General features: G+C 51.9%; 1 protein-coding gene across 3 annotated transcripts in view; it reads left to right on the forward strand.

Moving 5' to 3' along the window:
- LOC311532878 (tyrosine-protein phosphatase non-receptor type 11-like) overlaps window positions 1–16815 on the forward strand; it is an 83244-nt gene extending 66429 nt beyond the window's left edge. Inside the window, exons 3-16 of one of the 3 annotated variants that reach the window (XM_084651801.1) lie at window positions 304–498; window positions 3416–3608; window positions 3786–3905; window positions 4551–4664; window positions 5045–5141; window positions 5801–5880; window positions 7028–7183; window positions 9519–9650; window positions 10259–10413; window positions 10855–10922; window positions 11720–11871; window positions 12658–12755; window positions 14594–14717; window positions 15311–16812. In XM_084651801.1, coding sequence (XP_084507927.1) covers window positions 304–498; window positions 3416–3608; window positions 3786–3905; window positions 4551–4664; window positions 5045–5141; window positions 5801–5880; window positions 7028–7183; window positions 9519–9650; window positions 10259–10413; window positions 10855–10922; window positions 11720–11871; window positions 12658–12755; window positions 14594–14681 — 1648 coding nt within the window. In that variant the 3' untranslated portion in view covers window positions 14682–14717; window positions 15311–16812. Of the gene's footprint in view, window positions 1–303; window positions 499–3415; window positions 3609–3785; window positions 3906–4550; window positions 4665–5044; window positions 5142–5800; window positions 5881–7027; window positions 7184–9518; window positions 9651–10258; window positions 10414–10854; window positions 10923–11719; window positions 11872–12657; window positions 12756–14593; window positions 14718–15310 lie in introns of all 3 variants that reach the window. The other 2 variants (XM_084651800.1, XM_084651802.1) reach the window with 2 other exon arrangements.

Genomic DNA, 16815 nt, shown 5'->3' on the forward strand with positions numbered 1-16815 from the left:
TGGCCTGGGACTTGGGAGACCCGGGTTCCGTTTCCAGCTCTGTCACTGGCCTGCTGACTGACTTGGGAAACTGAGGCATGGGGAGGGAGTTGCTTGCCTGTCTGTAAAATGGGCATAATGGGGGTACCAGCCTCCTTTGTAAAGCCCCTTGAGATCCGTTGATGAAGAGCACTAGATGAGAGCGGTTTGTTACATTACCTCAGGTTTGAATTCTACCGGGGCCCCTGGACTCCGAAGCTCATTGCCCGTGTGTGCTGTGGTCCCTCTTGCACTGATACAATGTCCTGTCTTCTCCCCCACCAGGAGAAACGACGAGGTGACCCACATTAAGATCCAGAACACCGGAGACTACTACGACCTCTATGGAGGGGAGAAGTTTGCCACCCTGGCCGAGCTGGTGCAGTACTATACTGAGCAGCAGGGGCTGCTGCGGGAGAAAAACAGCAACGTCATTGAGCTGAAATACCCTCTGAACTGCCAGGACCCCACCTCCGAGAGGTGAGCTGCTGCTCTCTGCCTGCCACCCGGCCGGGGCACCTCTCAGTGAACGTGCGGGGCAAATCCCCAAGCATCACTCACTGTGGTACTCAGGGGAGGTTTGCTCTGAGGCTAACCATGCACCCAGGCTGGATTTGGAATGGAGCCCCAAACTGGGTGCATTTGGGTTTCATAGCCCGAAAGCTGCCCGCATAGACCCTCGTGATCCCTTCCCCCTCCTGTTTAGCAGTGCGGCAAGGGCAGGATGGTGTTGGCTCCCCCTCCCCCCCTGCCGCCCCTTGTGACAGTTGCTAGAACCAGACCGAGAGCCTGTAACACTGGGAATCCCTTTGACTTCTGTTGAATTGCAAACTTGTCTCCAGTAACCTCAGACTTTCCCATGAGTCCCAGATTAGTGCCCCCGCCCCCATGACCATCACGCTCTGATTTCCGCTCCTGAGTTTCCCCCAGTGTCACATGCCCCCAAAGAGCGGGCCTGCCTGGACCAGAAAGGGAAATGCATGGGCAGGCAGGTGGAGATGCCACTTATGGCCACTAATTACTCTAACTTTAGCAGCCCCAGTCAGGCGGCGGGACAGTCTCACTTCCTGAAATGGCAGCTCCACTCCCCGTGCACTATCATGTGAGCTGCCCCGGCTGAGGGGCTGGGAAGTCCCTCCGGCTCCTGTGCTGCCTGGTTGCTAAGACGGGTTAGTTGCTCATTCCATCCTGCAGCATGAGAAGCAGCTAACGCTAGCAGAAGCCCTGGAGAAGTGGAAACCTCCCTCGTATTGATTCCCTCCAAAGAAACTCTGGCATGGTGAAAGTGTTTTTTTTTTAAAGGGTGTCTGCTCCTCGCCAGCACTATGCGTCTCCGGCGTTAAGGAAAATGGGTCCTAGGTCCAGCAATACAAGGGGGGGGCGGGGGCTGCAGATGTGGATGGGGATCTGGTTCTGGAATAGCAGAGGGTGCTGGGAACGGGGATTGAGGCACATTTGCAGAGCAGCGTGTGGGAAGCGTGTGCAGTGCCTGGCTGGCTCTAGCAAAGTCCTGTCATTCTATCACTTTCAGCAGCAATAAAATTCACCCATATGTGTAATCCTAATACGGTCTCAAATCGGTGTGAAGTGATTTGCTCTCCAGGTGCCCCACAGCCCGTGGCTGAAAAAGCTGTCATCACAGCCTGCTCCGAAGGATCGGCCTCGCTAGCTCCCACTCCATAAACGTTGTCCTCTGGGACAAAGTTGCCGAGACATGACGTGATGCTGTTGCATCGTCCCTGGAAGATATTTTGAGCCACTTTGAATTCCTGGCAGCCTGGCTTGCAGGCCAGGAGCCAACCTCATCAAACTGGGAACCAAGTGGCATCTGCCCGGAGACACTGTCCAGTTGTTGTTTTGAGCTTGGGCACCAGATGCCCCGAGGCAGAGAAGTGATGAGAGGCCGGATTGTGCTGGGCTTTGTATGCACGCAGTAAGACAGCATCCGCACTGAAGAGAGTAAATATAAGCAGATGAGACAGACTGGGAGAAAAGGAAGAGGGTTACGGTGGGAGCACGGACACTTGCCCGAAGTCACGCTGGAAGTGTGTGGTAGATCAGGAAACACACCGTGGGTCTCCAAGTGCTAGGCTAGTGCTCTAACCACTGGACCATCCTGCCATGATCAAGGCTAAACTAACAAGGCTGCTGGACCTAAGTGAACAAATGAGTCCAGGAATGAAAGCAGCATGTTCCAGTCGAGGCGTAGGGCTGGGAGGAATGGTGTTCTGTGCTCGGCCGGACTCACGAGGTGGCAGTGACGTAACCACTGTGTGGGAAATGGCCACTTCTGTGAAGTGCTGGGCTCTCCGATGCAAAGTGCGATTTCAGCAGGCGCTCTTACTTAGCTAGCGCTTGTGTCCCTCTGCCCGGAGCATGTTAGAGCTGCCATCTAGTGGAGAAGGTGTGGAGCAATCAGGGGCTTGCATTTTAAAAGCAGGGCGACACGGAGGAAGGTAATTCTGTGCAAGGCGAGAGAGGGGTTTGTTTCCTGGAGCGGATTGAATCCTGCTGTTTTCCCAAACTCTCAGCGCAGCAGAAAGCAGAAGGCTCATCAGTGATTTGTCTCCAATTTTCTTAAATCTCCAGGTGAATTTGGTGCTCAGGGAAGTGAGTGGCTGAATGGTGCTAACTGGAGCTAGTGGGCTTATTGTGCAAATCATGCCCAGACCCACAGGGTGCATGCTACCAACGCATCTCACTCCTGAGCTGCAGCAACCTCTGCTATTCCACTTGTGGGTCTTTTGCTGACCAAAGACGGCTAGTTATGAGTGTCCTGCTGTGTGTCTCTTTAAATATAGATGTTCCCTAATGAGATCTGCTAGACTGATTTCACTTGTAAGGTAATGAGGAGCTGATCCCAGAGGGATAAATTAGTATATTAAGCCAATGTGTTATCTTAAGCTACTGCTGTTTTTTGTATTTTTCCTGTGGGGCAAATAAAAGTCCTGATGTTTGCATCCTCTCAGCCGGGTGAAGCATTGACATGCCATTGCACCATATAGCAGCAATGTCCCTGGGGTTTTACTCCTAAACTATTCCAAGCTGGAGACTTTCCCCAGTTCGGCAGGCAGCGGGGATGAGAGCTGTAAAAGCAGTGTCTCGTGAGTGGCAAGGATAGCTCTATAAACTTAGCATGCCCGCTTTGCAGGAGCTCATGGGAGCACTCTTTCTGGGTTTAGCTAAAGAGGTTCCCAACTCTTTGCTCTGTCTTCTCTGGTTCGAGCCTGGGGTTTGCACTAAAAGCTGAAGCTAGGTAGCATTATAAAAGTTTTTGGCCCAGTCTTCGTGGCATCTGAACCACCACCTATCTCTAGGGAGGCAAATCTTTTCTCTTTGAGTGCTGCTATATCTGTGTGTCTCGCCTCCACCTTGATTGCCTTCTCCATTCTCCCAGGTGGTACCATGGGCACCTGACTGGCAAAGAGGCAGAGAAGCTCTTGACGGAGAAAGGCAAGCCAGGGAGCTTTCTGGTGCGGGAGAGCCAAAGCAAACCAGGGGACTTTGTCTTATCAGTGCTGACGAATGAAGACAAGATGGAGACTGGAGACCGGAAGCCACGGGTGACTCATGTGATGATCCGTTACCAGGTAGGAAACCTTGAACTGGCTGTTAGGATGGGGAATTGGTTATCTTTGCTCTCCTCGGGCCCCGTCCCGCTCCCCCTGGAGTCCAGTTGGAAAAGTCCCACTGACACCAGTGAGCGTTGGATCAGGCACACGGCGCATGCTCTGATCACACTAATAACTCGCCACTTCCTCCCGCAGCCAGATGGGAAGTATGATGTTGGGGGAGGCGAGAGGTTCGACACTCTCACGGACCTGGTGGAGCACTACAAGAAAAACCCCATGGTGGAGAAATCTGGAGCTGTGGTTCATCTGAAACAGGTGACTAATAATAAGCATGGACTTGGTACACATGAACTAACCCTCCCAAGAACACGTCACGGGGTGCTCCGTCCAATCCCCTGTTTTTACCACTAGATCGTTGTTTGCATTCCCTCTGGTGTCCATGTAGCTGCTTCCCATAAGACGTCTCTGCCTCCCAGCCTGGCTTCTCCCACTCAAACAGTGCAAAGGCTTTAGGAAGTGCAAGAGTTCGGGGGTTTGAGCCTGGAACCTCTTACGTTATGCCATGACACGCCTCTGGCCTGAGCCTTGCTGTATTAGTGACCCTTGGCGACACCATGCTTTTGTCACCATCTCGTGGCTAGTCCACAAGCGGAGTTTTGTCTGCTACAGTCTTTGAACTGCAGCACCTGGTTTTCTGCCTGGGGTAGTATATAGCGGGTTCCACCCCAGCCGCCACTGCCCTATTCGAGCACATCGTGTGACTCTGCCATTAGCCCAGCATTACAACTGCAGGATCAAGCAGAAGAGGCAGGAGTGTGTGTGTGTGGGGGGGGGGTGGGCGCTGGCTTGGAAGCACATCCTCTAGCGAGTTGAGGGGCAGAGAGAGCAGGGGCCGCCTGTAAGAGCGGAGTCCCAGTGTCTCGGGGCGTCTCTCTGTTCTGACCCTGCCCTGCCTTTCAGCCCTTTAACGCCACGCGCATCAACGCCGCCAACATCGAAAACCGAGTGAAGGAGCTGAACAAAATGGCAGATCACAGCGAGAAGGCCAAGCAAGGGTTCTGGGAAGAGTTCGAGGTACAGGAGTCCGGCTGTTACCCTTCCCCTTCCCCTTCCCCGCAGAGGATGTGAATTCAGCATTGAAATATCAGGCTTGCCCAGTGTGTGAGCATGAAGGGAGGTGCCACTCCCCCCCCCCCCGCCAACTGGCTGCCCTGCCCTATCTGAGGGAGTTCCTCGCACCTCCTCCCACCTATGCCGTGTTTGTGGGATCCCTCTCCTTGTCCTACCCTCCTCTTCTCCATTCCTTGTTTCTTGAGGAGCCCCCTCCTGGCTCCCTGTCTCTTCAATACCATGTTGGAGGAACCCCACCCCCCCCCACCCCACAGTCCCTCTCTGGTATCTGAGAGCCCCTTGTTCCTGTGTCCCTGTTCACTCACGTGTCCCCTTCTCCTCAGATGCTGCAGCAGCAGGAGTGTAAGCTCCTCTACCCCAGGAAGGAAGGGCAGCGAGTGGAGAATAAAGCGAAGAATCGCTACAAGAACATCCTCCCCTGTAAGGAGACGCTGGCTGTCATGTCTTCTAGCTGCCGAGTTTCTCTGGGGACAGTTGACCTGTGTTGTTAAGGGCTGGGATTGCATGGCATTTAGAGGTCCTGGCCTAATAGTCACATACCAGTGAATCGTTGCCCGTTGGCTAAGGAACGTGGGCTTTGCCTGTCGAATCCAAGCTGGGGTCTGGTTAGTTCAGCGCCCTTTCTCTCACTTTCCTGAACTCCGCACTTCCGCATCCCAGGGACTGTGGCAAATGGTTTTTCCTCCTTCACCTTTGTTACTTTGTACCCAGAGATCAAATGAGCCCAGAGCTCAGTTGAGCTTCGCTGGCGTTGGCCAAAAATCGCATGAAGCCAGAGCTAAGCCCCGGGAAAATCGGACCCGCTCGAGGGTTGTACCATTGTGTCCATCAGGTAGCATCGGAGCACCTCCCCGGCGTCTGGCCTTAGTTATGGGTTTGTGGCGTACCCCAGGCAGAATGGGCTTCTCTCTCCACTTTGGAGTGGGACCCAATTAGCCCCAGCCCTGAAATAACCAGCTGGTCACGTGTGAATGATCTAATGGATTGCTGGGAGCTGCTGCGGGTAAACGGTTGGGGCCCGGCGTGCCCCGCAGTGATGCTTCTGCGCGTGGCTCGAATGTGGCTTCTCTTCCCACCAGTCGATACCACGCGGGTTGCCCTCCGAGATGTCGACGAGAGCTTGCCAGGCTCAGACTACATCAACGCCAACTACATCAAGGTACGTCAGGAGGGAAAGGTGGTTCTTGACGGTGGGGCTTCCCAAGGCTGCCTCTCGCTGCCCGTGAGCGGGTGCAGCGGTGCCAAGAATGATACCGCCACAAGGGCAAGCCCGGCGCGAACCCCTGTATTTCGCTGATCACAGGCCAGATGCCATCTCTGCTGAGAATCCTCCTGCACCCTAAGCAGTTTCCTGATACTCCCCCACCAGTTCTTTAGCCAGCTGCCTCTTTGGCAGGGTAAGAGGTGCCTATGGGCTGCTCCCGGCAGCCAGAGAGACTCTTCCAGTCTGTATCTGGCAAGAGGAACTGCTGCTTTTAGTAGCCCTTTCTTCAGAAGCCTAATGCCCTGTGCTCCTCTCTGGAGCTATGGAACTGTCTCTTTGTCAGGTTGCCTCAAGGGAGGTCCAAGAGCCACATAATTAGCGCCCAGGCCCGCTGTCGTTCTGGGTGGCCAGAAATAGCAGCCGGGCTTTGGTGCAGAGAGCAGGAGTGCTCCAATGCATCCGGGGGGCGGGAAGGAGGGTAGCTTGGCTTTATTGTGAAGTGCGTGTGTGCTTCCAGACCTTATTGCTGGTGGGTGCCATGTCCTGGCCGCCCCTGCACAGTGACTCCAGTCTCAATGCCCAACCCCGGCTTTCCCTGAGCGGGGGCTGCCAACATGGCTGTGTTGCGCAAGGTTGTCTGCTGGGTCAAACTCATTTTCACCTGGGAGCTGAAACCAATTTGGAGTGAGATTTCCAGCCAGGAACAGCTCAGGTGTTTAAGCCCCTAGCCTTCGCCACACGATGGGGTCACTTATTTTCCTGTCTGATACAACCAGAACTTCTGCAGCTGTCTTGTGACCTGCATCTAGCACTGAGCAAATGATAATAAGGCCCTACAGAGGTCACAGCCGGCAGAGGGTGCCTCATTAACACTGTTGAGGGGGTATCTAGAAACTGCAAGCAGAACAATTTCTGTGTCTGGGGGTCTGCTGTAGCTTGATCCCTAGAGGAAAGCCTGTTAGCATCAGGTGGCAGATGTTCGACTGGAGAGCTCATGCAGTGCCAGGCAGCCATGTCCTGTAGGACTCCCCCTGTCTTCGCAGCTCAGGGCTGCACTGGGGCAGTCCTTGGTCCCTTACTCCTATTTCCTTGCCACACCCAGAGCATACCCGAAGATGGAAGAAGCTCGGAGCATTGCAAAGTCTACATTGCCACCCAAGGCTGCCTGCAGACGACAGTGAACGACTTCTGGGCCATGGTGTACCAAGAAAATACCCATGTCATAGTCATGACGACCAAGGAAGTGGAGAGGGGCAGGGTGGGTACTTGGTTTGCAGGTTGTTGGCAGTCATTGTCTGTGGAACCTCTTGCCCGCCAGGTGCATTTCATCCCTCCTGTTGGCCAGACAATTTTGGGTGGGGAAAACTTCTGACTTGTGGAGCCTCAACCTGGTGCCTTCAGGATGACCAACTAATGGCAATAGTCAAAAGCAGGTCTAGTGCAGCTACGGCAGTGGTGGGCAACCTGCGGCCCATTACCAGATCAGGGTAATCTGATTGTGGGCTGCGAGACATTTTGCTGGCGTTGACCGTCAGCAGGCACCACCCCCCCCCCAGTGCCCAATGGCCGCGGTCCTCTGTTCCCAGCCAATGGGAGCTGTGGGAAGAACGTGACTCTAAGGCCGCTAACCAGAACTGGCTCCGCTGCTAAGGAGGGGTTACCAAGGCTGTGTCTACACTAGAAACTTTTGCTGGTATATCAATGCCACTTAGGGCGGTGGGTTTTTTGTCTTGTTTTGTGTCTTATTTTGTTTTAAAATGTATACAGTAAAAGCTCTAGTGCCGATCCAGTCATATTGGCAACGTGCTTTTCCCAAAATAGCTTATTTTATTAAGGAAAGTGGTAGAAACTATAACAACGAAAGCACTCTTGTGCTGCTATCAGCTGTGTCTGAACTAGAAGACTTTCCCAGTATAGCTGGTTGATAAATTGTTTAGTCAATTGCTTGACTGCACGTTGGTGTGTTTTATGAAATATATTCAAGAGACCAAGCGTGTTTGTTGCTACAAGCCAATAATAATCTAGCACAGGAAAAGGTTCTGTACGGGGCCGGTCTCCGGGAAGCTGCCTCGTGCAGCGTTGTTCCATTCACCTTACGCAGGAGTGATCCCAAAGTTACACATTTCAGCTGGTATTATTTATATGATGATTTTACAAGTCACAGGTTTACCGTCACTAAACTCCAACCCCTAAATTTGTCCCACTTCCCTATGTTGTTCTGTTCCTTCCTTCCTTCCTTCCTTTGTTTTGGATCCTGGCATTTCAGAAACTGGTCCATGGAAGCACTTCCCTAGCTTGTACCAACACCTAGAACGAATGTGTCTTGATTTTTGACAAGTTTCCTATCTGCTTATGCCAAATGCTTGCTTCAGCAAATGCAAGGTGTTATGGGATATTTAGCATAAGTGAGCAGAGTTGTATAAGCAGCATAGGTCAGTTCAGGCTATATAACTACTATGTGCTTAATGTGTGGTGTTCTATGTACAGTGCGGATAATACAGATTGGTACTGTGACTGATGTATGCTAGCCCACCATATATTAGTCAACAGTTATACCAGCAAACCCTTTCTAGTATAGGCAAGGCCTTAATACAGTACAAAAATAGGGGATTGGAGGGGTTTTTAATGGAAGAGAATGGGATGTTGGCAAGCAGCATAGTGCATTGGGATGGCTCCGGAGTGATGGAGTGACCCATGTAACTGCACATGGGACAGCAGGGGGTGCTGCAGGTCAGGACTGAAATGGATTGGCAGAGCTGTGCGCACACAGGACTGCGAGTGGCCAGGGGTAGAATAGGTGTGATCTCTAGGGGGAAAGGGACCTTCTGTAAGATTAGCCTTCTTTAGGAATTTGTCCTGCGGGCCAAAGAAACCTTCCCCTGGAGGGTCCCTGGGGGCAATGTGGCTAGGGGGTGGGGATCTCCACCCCAATCAAACTCTGGATTGTTTAACCTCCTGCAAGCCGCTGCCTCCTTGCAGGAACCATCAGTCGATTTCTTGCAGGAGGGGTTGTGGAGTGGGGGTCAGTGCTTCTGGGGGTCTCTTCCTGGCTCAGCCACTGCCTCATGGTGTGACCTTGGGCAAGTCACTTATCCCATCGGTGCCGTGAATCTCCCTGCCTTCACGTTTGTAAAGTGGGGATAGTACTTGGCCCTGCTCCGTGTTTGACTGCACGAGGAACCCCATTGCAGTCAGTGGGATTTCTGGGTGGGGAAGGCGCTATTCATCTGTGGTGAGGGTTCCCCTTAATGTTAGTTGTGTACGATGGAAGTGCCGGTGTAACCCACACCTGCTCAGGGTGGCGCTTTGTCCCCTGCTAGCGGAGGCTGGGTCACACGCCCAGGTTGAGGAATATTCTGCAGCCTTGGCTCAGAGAACTTGATCCTCGAGTTCAAGCAGCAGCAGCTCACGCTTTTAGAGCCAGATGTCCCTGCTGCTGCTGCTGACCCAGCCACCGGCATGGAGTTCAACAAGCTCTCGCGGTCCCGGTACAGCAGGCTCAGTTTGCTGAGCTCTAAGGGGATTCCCGTCCAGCTCCCCGGTCCTGAATGATGAGCAGAGCCCCTTAATGGCATTTTCCCCTGTCCCTTCAGAATAAATGTTTCCGCTACTGGCCTGATAAGAACTGCACCAAGGAGTACGGCCACATCTGCGTGCGGATCGTGAGCGAGCGCGAGGCGCAGGGCTACTACCTCCGGGAGCTGGAGATCACGCGGACAGATCGGGTGAGAGGCCTCTCATTTCTCCCGCTCCTTTTGCTGGGGCAGGACTCTCTCACAGAGAGCCATGGCGGGGGGAGAGGCAGCCAGCCCGTAGCTTTGCACCGTTGTAGAAATATTTATCTTATCGATGTGGTTCCTCCTGGTATCGCCCCGGTGGTCGCAACTCTTGCATTTGTTTACCCTTTAGACCCGTCGGGTTCTGATTGCGTGCATGCTTTTGGAGCTACGCATTGCCAGGAATGCTGCTTGTCCTACCAGGCCTTTGCACTGGCGTTCTGCTGGCTTCGCGAGAGAGTTTCCCAAACCAGGATTGGTGCAATCGGCATGGGGGCAGAACTTCCCTGACCTCCCCAGGAAAAGCATCCATCCCTTGCATTTGTGAGCACCCTCCTATTCGCTTGGGTGGCTACGCAGATGGGCTCTATCCTAGCCGAATAGTCTCTCTGCCCCATCTCTAGGTTGTACCGATCAGTTTTCTCTCATTTTACACTTGGATTGTAAGCGCCGTGGGGCAGGGACCATCTTCTTCCGGGGGGGCGTGTGTGCGTGCACCGTACTGTCTGTGGCATGTGGGGTGTTCTAACCAAGCGACCGGGCTATCTGTCCTGCAGGAGGAGCACCCCAGACAGGTAAAGCACTATCAGTATTTCAGCTGGCCAGACCACGGGGTCCCCAACGAGCCAGGAGGGGTTCTCAGCTTTCTGGACCAAGTCAACCGAGCACAACGAAGCATTCCGGACTCCGGGCCGATTGTTGTGCACTGCAGGTATGCACCCGGTGGGGTTGTCTCGGTGGCCACCGGTGAAAATGTCCCTGTGTGGATGGAGGGGGCTGTTGCTCATGTGAGCCAGGAATGACCAGAGGTGAAATCTGTTGCGTTGAGGCCTTGAAATGAGGCTCCCTCGTCCCCTAGTGTACTGCCAACACTTCTCTAGGGCTGTTACAGATGGAGAAATGGAGGCAGTCTGTGGCAGAGCCAGGATTAGAACTGGGGAGGTTTGAGTTCCCAGGTCTCTGCCCAGACCACTGGACTATGCTTCTCTGAGGACTCTGCTTTGGCACGTCTTTATAGCAAATATTCCAGACACCGGCTTCGATGGGCTTGATGTGCCGATGAAGGGCGCGCACTGAACTGGCTAGTTATGTAGGGTCTGGGGAGGCATTTTGGCTTTTCCCACACTGATCCCTCCTTGTCTTCTCTCCCCAGCGCTGGAATAGGACGCACAGGCACGATCATAGTGATTGATATCCTGGTTGATACTATTCACAGGCAAGGTATGGCAACTGATCTGTCCCATGGGATTAGCTTCCCCCTTGTCCCCAGGGTGTTCCCTTTGGTTGCAGAATGGCAGTATAGTCTAACCTAATCCCCCTACAAGTGCGATGAGTTTGAAGATCTCTGGCCAATGGGCTCAGCTCGGCTGTATGTCTCTTGGTATGGGCTTTGATCTGAAAATATCTAAAGGGCTGGGGAAAGGCCTCTTACCCCACTGGAATGTAAAGTTTCCACTTCTGGGCTGGCAGGCAAAGGGGGAATAGCGCTCTGCCTCATGGGGAAGAAATCCACTGCCTCCCGAAACAGGCAAGTTGGCCCAAACGGCCCCAGCAAGCTCTGGTTGAAATGGAGGGTGAGCTCCTGGCCTCACTGGGAGTTCTGCCATTGGCTTCAGAGGGGCCAGTTCGCCCAGAGTGCCTTCTTAAAGCCCTCTTTCCTTATGGAAAGGTGTGGCTCACGCCCACCAGCCTCACCAGAAATCATTCCACCAGCCTCTAGGAGGTAATGGAGAAGGATCTCCTTTCCAGAAGCTCTGCGAGTCATCCTCCAGAGCAATATAGCAAGGATAGACTTCTCCATCGTGCTCTACAGGAGAGTTCCAGACACCTGCAGATAGGTCGTCCTTCCCTGTTAAACCCTACCGGACTCTTGCAGAAGGGTTAATTTCATGGCATCCAAGCCGCTCCAAGGAGGTGGGTCTGTGTTTGGTGATCCGGGGCAGAGGGAGGGACTGTCTCCCCCCACCTCCCTGAAATCTCACTCAATTCCTGATTCTTTGCTTCTCCCCCTGGAGCAGGTTTGGACTGTGACATCGACATCCCCAAAACCATCCAGATGGTGCGCAGGCAGCGATCTGGCATGGTGCAGACAGAGGCACAGTACAAGTTCGTTTACATGGCTGTTCAGCAGTACATTGAGACCGAGCAGAAGAGACTAGAAGAAGAGCAGGTGGGTCCCGTTCCTGCCCAAGATGCATGGCTGGAATGCCCAGTGATGTTGGGCCTATCGGTGGGAATTGGCTCAATGGCAGAATATGGTCTGAACCAACCCTCCCCGGTCAGAACAGCAGATCTGAATGGAGCTGCTTCTCTCTGTCATGGGATGACTCCAAATCCTGGACCTGGACACGCTGAACGCAAGCGCTAGAAATCCAGGTCAGAGCCCAGCCTTCTCCAAGCTGCTGAACTTGTGTGTGGATTGACACAGTTCCCAGCAATGAACTTGGATCCAAATCCAGCTCCCAGGTGTGAACCCAGGGAGGATGGGTTTGGGCCCAGCTCTGGTTAATAGTGAAATTGGGAGAAATCTTATTATAAAGACACAGTGATTTCGTGAGCCTCAAGTGTTCTCTCATCCATGGAACCACGAGCCCTCCCTGTTAGGTCTGGGGTCTGCTGTGCACCTGGAGTAGCCCCTGTAGTTTCCAAACACATCTTCCTCTGTAGCAAGAGGAAATGCCAGGTGATGCTCTTACGAAGAGAGGCTAGGGGACTGGGGCTCAGGATCATGTCTCCTTCCAGCTGTGTTCACCTCCGCTCTTCTCTTCAGCATCTCAGACTTGGGAAGCTGGGCTCTTCCCCAGTGCTGTGGAAATGTCTCTGTGGGAAAACCTCTTCCATACCTCTAACTCACCCCTCTTGCTACCTGCCTGTAGGGCAGAAGATCTGCTCTGCAGACAGTGCCTCCATTCTTGCCTCTGGTGGAAGTTTCATCTCCTTGCTTTCTCTCTTTCAGAGGAATAAGAGGAAAGAGCGAGACTACCTGAATATCCGGCACCCTCCTATGGATAAAGCCAGAGCCAAAGGGCAGCCGCCCCCACCACGTGTCTCTGTGTAAGTTTGCTTGGAGGGAGGGAGATTACTGACTGGACGGGGAGCAGATGGGTCTGAATGACCATAGCCCCCAGTGGCCGCCATCTTTCACGCAGCTGCTTCCTTCCACCTGGGACCGCTTTTAAGCACACTAGCGGGAAGAGAGTGGCTATGACTGGCCATGTAAATATGTATCAAACATAGCAAGGCCCTGGCCTGCTGGTCTATCCCATTTTTGCAGCTACCATAGGGATGTTCAGTCGGCAATTACTTAAACCCCTTTTTCTTGGAAATGTCCCATGAGCCGCGGGAGAGAGGAAGGAGGGGAGAAGTGTAGCAATAATATAGCACAGAGCACAAGAAAGAGAGAGCGGGCGTGTAGGCAGGATGAGTTGCAGGGAGAGGTGAGCCCGAGCCCGGAGAAGCAGAGGGCTGAGCGAATAATGCACTTTTCAGTTCACTGGGAACTCTGAACAATAAAATAAAAATTAATTTGGGGGCACCCAAAACACTGGATTTCAAGCATTTTTTTAACGTTGAATTTTAAAAACAAAATCTCAGGTGTTCCAATTGAAAAACCCAAGGCCATTTGTTTGGAAAATGTCCAAATGAAACATTTCAATTTTCATTTATTTATTTAGTCTTTTTCCACCGAAGCAATTTGGCAAAACCAATGGGAATTTGCCAAATGTTTCCCGGTTGCCGAGTCTGCATTTTTCATGTGAAAAAGCATTAGGTGGATACACTTCATCCAGTGCTGCTGAGGCCCTTTGTGGACAGTAGAAGTTCTACACTGATCTCTCTTCTTTTAGATAAGAGAGTGATGAGCAGGGAGAGTGTCCCATATAAGCAATGGATTTCCCACCACTGGTAACTTTTTTTTGTTTTAAAGCTGTGGTTTTTCGATCTTTTTTTTTTCATTTGCGGACTCCTAAAAAAAATTCCAAACACAGGTGCCGACCCCTTTGGAAATCTTAGACATAGTCTGTGGACTCCCAGGGGTCCATGGACTGCAGGTTGAAAACCACCATTTTTAAAGAGATTTTCTAGTTTAAAAGGAATGACTTTGGGGCAGTTCTCTGACCTGTGCTATGCAGAAGGTCAGACGAGAGGGTCACGGTGGTTCCTTCTGGCCTTGGAATTTCTGAATGGGAGGGGCAGGGTTTGAGTATCTCCACTCACTCATCCAAGATGGACCCTGCTGGGCCGATGACACCTGTCTAAATATTCAAAATCTTGGCAGTTTCACTTGGAGCTCTTGGCTGCGTTTGAATCTGAAACTCTAAATGAATCTCAAGGTGAAGGTAGGGAGGGATCACAGGTGGGACAAAGCCAAAGAAAACTATTCCCTCCTTCCTGAATGTTGCGTATCGCGTATTGTTTCACAAAGTCTGGGCTGGATTTCAAGTGAAGTTCGGGGTTACTTGGATCTGGGATTTTGGTTGGACCCATTCTGAACAAAAAGGTTGGTTTGCAAAAATAGATCTGGATCCAGGTTCCTATCCACCTCCCCCCTCCAGAAAGTCCATCGTTTTCACTCAGCCCTGTCTTTAGACCTATAGGAGGTATGGGTGATATTCTCACTCCGATCGCATCCCAGTGTTGGATGCATATATAAAGGCTTGCATCTTGGATGAATGTTCAGGGCCCAGTTTGTGTGTACATTAAATGTCTGAGGGACGGCAGGCATGAAGTGTGTGGGTGTAAACGGGCATTGGGGTAATTCCCGGTCTTGCCGTCTACCAGGCTGTGGGGGGGAAGGCTTTGAATTCTGTTCAAGCACCTCCAGGCAACCTGCTCTGAGGAAGGAATGAAGAGTAAGAAGGTTACTCATGGCAAGGCTTTGCGTATCTTTCCAGGGTCGACGATGATGACTCAGCCACAGTCTACGAGAACCTGAACGTCAAAAGCTCAAAGGTTTCAGGGTTGAATAATGCAGGGAGATAAATGGGCCGGAAGGGGAGCTGGATGGAGGCTGCACAGGTACGTTCATTCTCTGAGGTTGGCACTAAACCCCACCGGGGTTCTGTTGGCTCTAGTCCCTGTTCGACGACATGAAGTGCATGGCCCCATCTACCCAGGGAAAACCAGCTATGTTCTGAGTCAGTTTAACAGACCTTAAAAATGTTTGTGCAGCTCCTGGGCAGTGCCCAGCTGGTGATGGGCTGGGGAGAAATGGGGCAAGACTTAAAAAAATATATATTTTTTGAAAACTGCCTTACACTGAGACCCACAACGCGAGCTGAGGTTGTTTCCCTAGTGTAGACTCTAACGGTTTGTCTACACTGCAGTCTGGTGGGATTGCAGCGTGAGTAGACATGGACTTCAGCGCAGGCATCTAGAACCCTGGGTACCTACTTGTGTTGCTGAAAGCCATGCCACCACATCTATATTGCTGGTTTTAGTCCGGCTAATGCAGGTATGTCTGCTTGAGCTGCAGTCACCCCTCTGATTGCATCCCGCAGTGAGAGAGACATACACATGGGTACTGGGAGCATCGTCTTTCTCCTGTGTGTGTCCCACTCCGTTATACATAATAGCTGACACCACCTCTCTCCTCTCGTTTTGGATCTTAGGATTTACAGTGTTTACGTCCACACTTGCCAAGTTCTGTCATCACTGCCTCCCTCGACCCTTGCGCCTCCGCACCCCTTCAAGCACCTTGGATCCAGCGAGGAACCAAAATGCCGAAAGCATCTGAGTAGGGCAGAGTCCTCGCCTCGGGAACACGCCTCAATCTAACTTATTCACAGGAGCGACCTTTCCCGGTCCCTTTTTCACGTAGGCCGATATTTATGCGCAAGTGCCTCTGGATGTTTGTAGGGCGTAAAAGCTCAGTTTTAATTTTTTTTTTTTTTGTTTAAAAGAAATTAATTTAATTTTTAAAGAAATTGGTTTTGTAAAAAGTTAAAATGACAATGTGTTTAGGAGCTTTGTCTGCTCAGGACAATCACCGGGGTGTTGCTGCACTTCACGGCTTCATGAGGTCGGTCGTGTCTCAGCTAGAGGTGTTTAAACTGAGTCTTGGGTTAACTCCACTGCCATGGAAGAGATGGACTGGGCATGTGGACTGGACCTAGGTATAGTGCAAATAGCCGCTGTGTAAATGCCCTCATTCCTTTAGAAAATGCACCTCCTTTCTGCTGTGCTAGGCTTGGGCACTTATGCAATCTGCCAAAGCGCCTAGCTCCTGGCCCTGGAGCAACCCTTGCTATTGCAGCATGCAGAGAAGCAGTGTGGAGCAATGGACTTGTCTGTCTGGTAGCAAAATCCCCATGCTGCACAGTTTCTGACACGCACATGAGTGAGGAGCCAGCGTGAGAACCCTCATCTCTACCAACACAGGCCTCTGCCGCGGGAGCTAAAAGAGATCTGTAGCTGGTGGTAAAAGCAGTAGGGAGGTAACTTATCTGTGCACTCGGCAACCAGAGGGCAACATCCCATGTACCATCAGCACATTAGGGCTTAGAGTTCTGCTGAGTTCTCTTCCTGACTCTATTGCTGTCTTGCTGGATGCCCTGTGTTAGTTTCCCCATGTTTGTCTGCTGAGCCTAATGCTATGCATACGAAATAGGGGAGCTGTGGGCAATGATTAATATTTGTACAGCACCGCGAAGAAGAAAAGAGAGAGCATGCTTTGGAATGTTAATATTCCGGCTCTGTTCGCGCACCTCAATTTTCACTGACAGCACTTCCTGCTCTTGCAGCCCTGGGCCTGCAAACCGCTCTGCCAAAGAACCTCCTTTTCTGCTGGACTCCTTGCTACGTGACATTGCCCAGGGTCTGAATGTCAGGGCCGAAACCAGGAGAGCCTGTCTTGGGCAGCTGATAATGGAAAAAAGAAACGTTCTTCCTTGGCTGTGTGGGTTAAGGGATGTGCTGGGCAGTGGCTTTAGCTTGCAGTGCTGGAGTAGCTGCTCTCCCAGCACTGCAGGGGTTGAACAAAGAGAACACCGATGGAACGGGGCTGTATTTACCGGCCGGCGTCTTCAGTCGTTTGTCACAGGGACAAGAAAACAGTTTATTTTTATTGCACTTTTAATAAATGTTGACTATTCTAAAGGTTTTTTTTTCTATTTAA

The sequence above is a fragment of the Lepidochelys olivacea genome, assembly GCF_965140295.1.
Source record: "Lepidochelys olivacea isolate rLepOli2 genome assembly, chromosome: 18".
In the NCBI taxonomy this organism is placed as follows: domain Eukaryota; kingdom Metazoa; phylum Chordata; order Testudines; family Cheloniidae; genus Lepidochelys; species Lepidochelys olivacea.